This window comes from Larus michahellis, chromosome 9 (genome assembly GCF_964199755.1).
Source record: "Larus michahellis chromosome 9, bLarMic1.1, whole genome shotgun sequence".
NCBI classification, from domain to species: Eukaryota; Metazoa; Chordata; class Aves; order Charadriiformes; family Laridae; genus Larus; species Larus michahellis.
In genome coordinates, this window is record NC_133904.1 from 20,421,880 (window position 1) to 20,430,321 (window position 8,442).

General features: G+C 43.8%; 1 protein-coding gene across 2 annotated transcripts; it reads left to right on the plus strand.

Moving 5' to 3' along the window:
- Positions 1-107: 107 nt before the first annotated feature.
- On the plus strand, positions 108-6,177 carry FBXO22 (F-box protein 22). 2 transcript variants are annotated; one of them, XM_074601389.1, is made up of 8 exons: positions 108-291; positions 394-526; positions 665-752; positions 1,116-1,211; positions 1,563-1,601; positions 2,224-2,388; positions 3,372-3,537; positions 4,722-6,177. In XM_074601389.1, the coding sequence occupies exons 1-8, from the start codon at positions 188-190 to the stop codon at positions 5,149-5,151; spliced, it is 1,221 nt and encodes a 406-aa protein (XP_074457490.1). In that variant the 5' UTR covers positions 108-187; the 3' UTR covers positions 5,152-6,177. The 2 variants fall into 2 exon arrangements, with proteins under 2 accessions (XP_074457490.1, XP_074457491.1); XM_074601390.1 differs by lacking the exon at positions 1,563-1,601 and having other exon boundaries at positions 112-291.
- Positions 6,178-8,442: the final 2,265 nt, after the last annotated feature.

An 8,442-nucleotide genomic window follows, 5' to 3' on the forward strand; every position in this document is an offset into this window, starting at 1 on the left:
ATCAAGTTTATGAATAAAAACCATTTTAAGAAGCCTGCTGTGTTCCTGTGGGGGGGCGGGTCCTCCCGGCCGCCAGGGGGCGCGAGTGCGGCTGCGCTGGCCCCGCCCGCCCCGCGCGGCCGGAAGTGCGCCTCAGGCTGAGGCGGAGCGCAGTGGCGGCAGCGGGGCCGGGGGGGTCGGCGGCGCCATGGAGGCCACCGGCAAGGCCGGCTTCGTCCTCGGCAACCTGGCCGAGGTGGTGGAGCGCGTCCTCGGCTTCCTGCCCACCAAGGCGCTGCTACGCGCCGCCTGGTAAGGCCCGAGGCGGCGGCGGCGGCGGGGGCGGGTGCCGTGGCGGCGGTGCGGGGCGCCATGGCGACCCGCCCGACGCGCCCCGCGGGTGCTGTGTTGCAGCGTGTGCCGGCTGTGGAGGGAGTGCGCCCGGCGGATCCTGCGGGCGCGGCAGCGCGTCGCCTGGGTGTCGGCGCTGGAGGCGGGGCCGGCCGACAGCCACGCGCTGGTGCGCGCGCTGGCCCGCGAGCTGGAGGTGGGTGCGCGCGGGCGGCCGGGGGGGGGCCGGGGCGGGGGCGGCTCCTGCGCAGGTTCTCCGCGGCCTCCCCCCCCCCCCCCCCCCACCGCGGAGCCGCGCCGCAGCCCTCCGGTTCTCCGCTCTCTTTCCCCGCAGAAGGTGCAGGTGCTGCCGCAGACCGTGCTCTACATCGCGGACGCGGAGACGTTCAGCGGGCACGAGGAGTGTCACGAGCAAAAGAAAGGTAAACTCCGGCCTTAACCCGCTCCGAGCGGCGCTGGGGCAGCCAGGGCGGCGCCTAGAGGGAGCTCAGCCGCTGAGCTCGAATTTCGGGGGAAAGGAACGCTTTTGCGGAAATTTGGTGGTGTGAAACAGCTCACAGACGCCTTGTTTTACATGGACGAGTCCCTGTCCCGAGGTACTGGTTGCGCTCAGTGTGCGCATGCTCCTGTGCTCGTACCCATTGGTACAGGTTTGCCGTGTTGTTAACAGGGCAGCCGCTGACGGGCAGCATTGGTTAAATAGGACAGGATTGACTGCAGGGTCTGTTCCAGTACCGCTCAGAACACTTGATTTTTACTTCTCTTTTTTCCTCTTTTTTTAACAGCCAGAAAAAGAAACAGTAAAGAAACAGCAATTGCGCTCGAAAAATTGTTGCCGAAGCGATGTCAGGTTCTCGGACTGGTCACCCCAGGGGTTGTAGGTAGGAAGAAAATATGTGATTTTTTGTGATGAGCTGAAGGTGTCCAGTGTATCACACATGTATTCTGGTTCCTGTTTATCACAACTTCGTATGTTTTTGGAAGCGTAGTCCTGCACACTGATGGGAGAGTTCTCACAGTGATTAACATGTTCTGCCCCCACCTCGTTCAGTGCTAGCTTAAATTTTAAGGAGTTCATAGTGTTGCTGCTAAGTCATGTGAAGCTTAAATTTTTACTTCATGTAATGCAGTTATAATTAAAAGGGTTGATTTATTTGAGCAGGCAGCTTATTGCATTTTATCCTGGCACCTTAATGTAATTACTGTTTCTTGGATTTATCTGTATTTTTCAGAGTCACGTTGTGACTTTATAATTATACAGGACATCCTTGGTATGTATCTGTTTGTTCTGCTGTAGCAGGAGGCACACGCGATAACTACAGAAAATTCGCAGCCGCCCTTGGCAGTCGTCTTTTAGTGCTTCACTTTTTATCATTAGAAAGTTTTTTCCTAGTTTCTCACGTTAAATTCTCTTCCCAAGTCTAAGGAGAGAATTTGATTGTTGTTACTATCATAATTCAATAATATACTCCCAGTATTTCTGTCAGTTTGCTTTATACTGTCATCACGCTTGTACAACGCCTTAAAAATCGGAGTACATTTGCATGCCTGCAGAAGCGGGCAGGAAGGCTGGAGAGAGCTGTATTGCACAGTGCTTGTTTTCCAGCTGATTCATACTTGATGTGGCTGGGGGAAATGTCCAAATACGTCCATGTCTCCTTGTCCAAAGTGACTTCAGCGTGATCTGTAGCCAGCAGGACTCCTACATGCTTCATCTTACCAAAACGTCAACAGAAAAAATCACCCCAGTTGTCAATTAGATATGTTGTTATGGAGATGAAATATCGTCTTTTGTGTGGTCTAAGCTGTTCTGCCTCTTTCAATCTGTGTTACAATGTAGATGAAAGTATTAGGATCACTGAGCACGAGATGTCTGGTTTTGTATCTTCGTAGTTACCCCTATGGGTTCAAGCAGCAATCAGCCTCAAGAAATTGAAGAGGGCGAAGCCGGGTTTGCTCTGTTGTTTCCCAAAATTGATGGCGTGAAGATTCATACTTTCCATTTTTCAAAAGACTCAAAGAACAGGGTCTTTGATGAAAGTAAATTTGCTGAAGCAGGTATGTCCTTGTACTCCCCTTTTTTGAGGCTTCAGTGCAGTGTCGTATTGCTCTTCTAGGCACCAGCGTGGAAGCAACAGCTTCTGTGCTAACTCCATTCCTGGAGGACTCTGTGGCTCTCCGGGGCTGCAGCTGGTAATTGCGCATCTCTGTTCTTCCTTTTCTCTGGAGTATTAAGTTATCCTGAGTATTGATCTCAGCTTACCTCAGTTGGGTTCCAAGTGGAGCTATTCAGAGGGAGCTGTTAGGTTTTGACCAACCTCTAATTGGTTACAAATAATGATAAATGAGTTTGTGCCATTGGGAATGGTTCCCATCACTACAGTTTAGAAACAAGCAAGGAGGAGCTGCTTCTCCTCTTGTCCTCAGTAACTTTGCATTTAGATCCTAAGTCAGGTGTTGTAGCAAGAAAAGGTAGAACAGAAGACAGCATATTTCAATAAACACAGTTTTACATTGCATGCATTGTGTCCTCAGTAGGGTTGATCATTTATGAAGAGTAATATAATGAGGATTTCTTGAGTCTTCTAGGAACCTGAGAGTTTCTGCCTTGGGATAAGCAACTGGCTGATGTATGTAATGTATTTAATTTTCAGGTAAAGCTATTTACTGCATTGTGGTTCTTGTTGAATAACCTATACGCTCAGTTCTTATCTGTAAAACGACGATTAAGGCTGCCAAGTAAAATTGAAGAGCTGTGCCTTCAGAGGCTGTGGTAAAACTCAAACACTCTGCTAGAGAAGTTGGAAGCTGGAGGAAGCAGATGTAGTTGTCTTTTCCTTGCTAGCTGCTTTTCAGAAATTCTCACTTCGGTGGGGAATGCAGCGCAGCCCCTGGATGCCCGGGCAACTTGTGTCTTGTTTTCCTAATGGAAAGCCATTACTAAAGGTTTGATGTATTATTTGAGGAGAGACTAGGATGGTTGGACTTCAGGGGTCAGGATTTAAAAATAAGAGGATTGATGTTTGTCGTTTTGTTCGTAGGTCTGAAGAATAACCCAGATCTCCGGGTGGTTCTTCTGTTTGGCTACAATTCCTGGAAGTCTGGAGCAACTCGATTCCTTCATCAAATAGTCAATCCTTTGAATGAGAAAAGTATCATCCTGGCTGGGGGGCAAGTGGAGAGCTTTACATCACTGACCTCTGAGAAGTAGGTATCTTTTTCAAGGTAAATTGTAAAGAAGATTTAAAATGGGAGAAATGCTGCAGAAGCCATAGTCTTCTAGTTATGTCATATTATAAATGCCCGTTAACAGTAGTAAAATGACTTTTTTTTTTAAAGAAAATAAAGTCCCACTGGTACACCGTGATCTAGCCTTTTCTGGCTGGAAATTTTTTCTGACTGTGTTACAAATTGGATTCTGGAAACCCAGCTAGGAGAAACTCACTGCGAAGGAGATTTCCAGCTTCAGATACCTTATGTGTGTTTATTGCAGGCTGTGTTTGTTCTCTGGCTTGCAGATAAATTATCACTCATTGTGACAGAGACCATTTATGTGAACATTTTTTTCTGTATCGACCTCGGTTTGGTTCGCACTACAGAGCAGTAGCTGCACACACAAACAGGGCTGTGCCCCAGGAGCACACCTAAGGGCTGAAGGACGTGGCACTCACGGGACCAGGCTAGATCTCATCCAACTTAAACCCCCTCCCTCCGCCAGGACCCTGCAGGGCAAAGCTGGGCTCCAGGTGCTCCGCTGCACGGGGAGAGCCCTTTGTGCCATGCGACTCGCTGGTGCCGGTGCATCCTCACTGGAGCTCCTGTGCTGGAGAGTGCAGTGCAGTGCAGCCAGCACCGCCAGCTCCTGTCATGCCAGCGTAGGTCTCGACTCCATAGTAATACCATTTTTCTTGCATGTAATGTATGCCAGCTGCACCGTTAGTCCAGATAAGAGAGATGACCGTATATTAAATTATTGCTAATAAAGCATAAGTAAGTACTTGGCCAACCAAGGAGACTTAAAGCAACGTGAATCTGAAGCCGTTACTGACTGCTGCCCTGGTGTGGTATGTAAATACTGAGTACCTTTGCTTGTCTTACGTTTAACTAATAGCTGGAATTCATACACAAGCTGCTGAATTTGGCATATATTTGAAAGGCAGACTTACACTTAAACCCTGGTAATGGATGTGAAAGTTTTTCCTTGTGAAAGGTTGCTAAAAAAAAAAGGTTGCTAACATTTGAAGTCTTTGGTTTGTTTTTAAGTATGGGTGTCTTTCAAAATCATTAGGATGTTGGTCACCTTTGAAACCTCCTTCTGCCAGAGCAGAAGTTTATTCAGGTCGGATGTGGTCTCTGGAACATTCTCTAACTCAGTGCCCGTTGCCTTTCAGTAACAATGCCCAGCCTGGCGATGCCTGTGGCGTGGTTGGGCTGGCGTTCAGCGGCCCCCAGATCCAGAGTGCCACCATTCTGTTAGACCAGGACGTAGCTGATGAGAGGACAGCGGAAGCCGCCATGCAGCGTCTCAAAGCAGCAAACATCCCCGAGCATAACACCATTGGCTTCATGTTTGCCTGTGTTGGCAGAGGATATCGGCATTATAAAACCAAAAGGAATATGGAAGCAGATGCATTTAGGAAGTTTTTTCCAAACGTTCCCCTCTTTGGCTTTTTTGGACATGGGGAAATAGGATGTGATCGAATAGTTACTGGGAATTTCGTATTAAGAGAATGTAACGACATAAAGGATGACCTGCTTCACGGCTATACTACCGTTATGACTCTTATTCATCTTGGTTCAACAAAAGCAAACCAAGTGTAGATGTGTTTTTAATGCTTCAGTGAGCTGTTTGTTTCATTCCAGAAAGCTGAGAAGTCTGGAAGAGTGGACATCTTGCAATCAAAGCCCCTTCCAAAACGTAAACATCACTTTCGTAATACTATCAAATCTTGTAGTTGGAATAGAGTTTAATATAATAGCTGCAAGAAGGCTTTGCATTTTGTGTAATCGCCTGTACACATCAGAATTGCAGGTAAATGATATTTGATGGAATTCTGCAATTGAAGAAAGCCTCTTTCTTCCAAAATGAGAATGGTTTGCACAAATGGCAGTTGGAGACCAAATACCAGCATGCAGAAAGAAACAGTACTTTGATGTGCTCTATTTGTGTATGTAAAACAGTCTAGAAAAACTACTGATGCATACGGAAATACTGATGCATAAAATCCACCATTTCCTGGATTTTATTTCGAGAGATGCACAGCCTGCCCAGGCTTGAGTCCTATTTACAGAACTGAATGGTTTTACTAGATAAAATGAATGAAAATCTTTAGAGAAAAATAACAAAGTGCTTATTAAATAAAGATTAAAATATGTAAAAATCCCTTGCCTTCTATTCTTAGAGAAAAAGCTCTGATTTGAAGAGGTCCAGTTACAAGCTCAGCTTTTCTCACCATCTTGAACTGAATTTCAGTTGTTTTAAATATCTAGTTTAGAATAATATCTGATACTTTGTGTGTACCAGCAGTTTCAGTCTTTGTGTATTTAAGTTTACACACTCAAAATGCACTGGTTGCCTTTTCTTTTAGAATCTTTTGTAGCATGATGCTCTCTATTATAAACTTTTATACCCAGAGTGCTGAAAATTAAGACTACTTTGGTATCTTCAAGTTCCTTTAAAAAGGTTTTTGCTTTTTAATTTGAAATTGTGGGGCACGCAAGATCTGGCTGTGTTCTATTTATATAGAGCCTTTAAAGAAGACTTGTGCTTTTGCATGTTTTCCTATGCTTTTACATCGGTCACCTGGTTTGATTGCTGCAGCTGGAATTCAGTACTGCAAAGTTCAAGTAAGTAAATTCAGCATAGTCTCAGTATAGCTAATAATATACTTGCTCCCTTTTAAATTCTTTCCTCTCTTTTATTTTCACTTAGTAATAGAATGACAAGAAAATAAAATTAATTTTACACCATTTCAACACACTTCTAAATGCCAAATCGGGCAGGTGGCCTGAATATAATCCCTAACTGACCACAACTGGATTTTGTTTTTGTTAAGAAAAAAAGAAAACCTTCAAAGGCACAAGACCTACAGGGAGGAGTGATGGTTTTGCTGACAAAAGGTAAAAGACCTTTTTTTATCCCCATGTTTTAAATATGAATGATGTTTCATTGCACATTTCTTCTTAATGCATCTTTCAATTAAGCAAACAGCAGGTTTTGAAAGTACAAAAAATAATAGGCAAGCAGTGTGATGTACAACCTCCTACTTGCACAACCGGAACAGCAATTGCCAAACATAAAACTATTACTATAATTTTTCTTTTAGAATTATTAATTCAAAAATCCCCTCATTATAGGATGTTTCTATAACATGCAGTTGTAAGAAAGTGAGAATCATTTGATAAAGCAGAGCCAAATCTTGGTAAGCTGTCACAAGTGTACTGCCAGAAAGCAATTTCAGTTAAAAACTGCAGAAAAGTGCAAAGATAGTGAAGTTGGGTTTTGTTACTCTCTGTGTCACATTTGTTTTGGCCTAAGTTAATATTGGAACAGGCCTTATTTTAACAGATGAATGAGTCATCCTGAATCATGCCCCCTCAGCAGGGAACAGGAAACCAAGATATGTAAATGATGCAGCCAAACTTTGACTTTTAGCGTGCAGCAGAGAAGGCTGATAATGTTAATCCTCAGACTGAATTTTGAAAAAACAAGTGGTTACATACAATTCTTAATTAATTTTTTAGTTAAAAGTCTACCTCAAAACTCACTCGGTGTCATTACCCCCTCGCAGTTCACTTTTGTCTTTCTAAAAATGGAGAACTTGTACTAGAAGTAACTCTGTAGTGGTGTTCATTAGCTTTCACATAATACACCACCTGGTATTGACCTAAGTCTGCTGAACCCCTAGTGTCTGGCCAAACAAGAACAAGTTAAAAAACATTTGCCTACTTCTATTTTACTCAATGGAATGATACAGGAAAAAAACGTTTGAGGTCTGGACGTTTGCATAGTTACAGAGATAATAAACATGTAAATTTAAATGATCTTTTGTAGGGTCTTTTACTTACAATCTCCGAGTACTCTGCAAATATTAAGAAAATAATTTCCCCTACTGTGATTATTTTTCATGATTATATTGTGGGGAAGATTTACTGTTCATACAGTAAATCACACGGTCTGTGGTGGATCTCTAAAATACATTCCATCATACTACAGCAGTTGTATTTTGTGCACACAAAAGCCGGTAAGATAAACATTAGACTTTAATTACCAAATTTCTTACTTGAAATTTTACCTGTTCCTAGCCCATTCCTCAGCCAGAGACAGGCTCCAGAAGAGGCTGTTGTTTCTGAGCCTTGAGGGTGTTCGGCCTGGCAATGCGTCTCCTCAACTACAGGCTTAAAGATGTGCAGCGAGGTAAACTGAGCTCACCTCTGGGGGGGTGGGGGTGGCGCGCCTTGGTCCTGTACCACAGCCTTAGGTCAAACAAATACGAGTTCAAACGTTGCAGGACCCCTGCGCTGATTACTTCATGCCTACCAGCACTTCATAACAATGTAGGGTATTTTTCTAAACAGACAACATACAGCTACAGTGAAAAACTGGGAACTTTTTTTCCAAAGGAATGGTGTAAGGTAGGTGGGGATTATTTGGAACTTATGTTACCTGGATACTTATGTGAGAATTATTAGCAGGCAACTGCCTAATTGGAATTTTTTTTAAGAGCTTTGATAATCTAGGAGCAAAAATTTTATTCCCAAATCAATGGGATGTGTGCTTCTAAATACTTTTAAAAAACAATATATAAATTTCCATCATTACATTTCACAGCTAGGTCTTCACAGAGATTAGCAGGTAACACAAACTTCTCAAAATAAATGTTTTGGAATGATTCACATCACTGAATCAGTGGCAGTCATGTCACCTTTTCAAGATAAATTTTCACAGCTATAAGAGTTAAAAACAGCTTTTTTAAAATAAGCTAGTCTTGGCCGAGTTGTGAGTTTTCAGTATGGCAACAGTGAGAGCAAACACTAATCCCCTCAAAAGAGGAACTCCCCTAGAATCTCCAGAACTGGTGCACATGACTGAATAGTTTGAAACATTAGCAA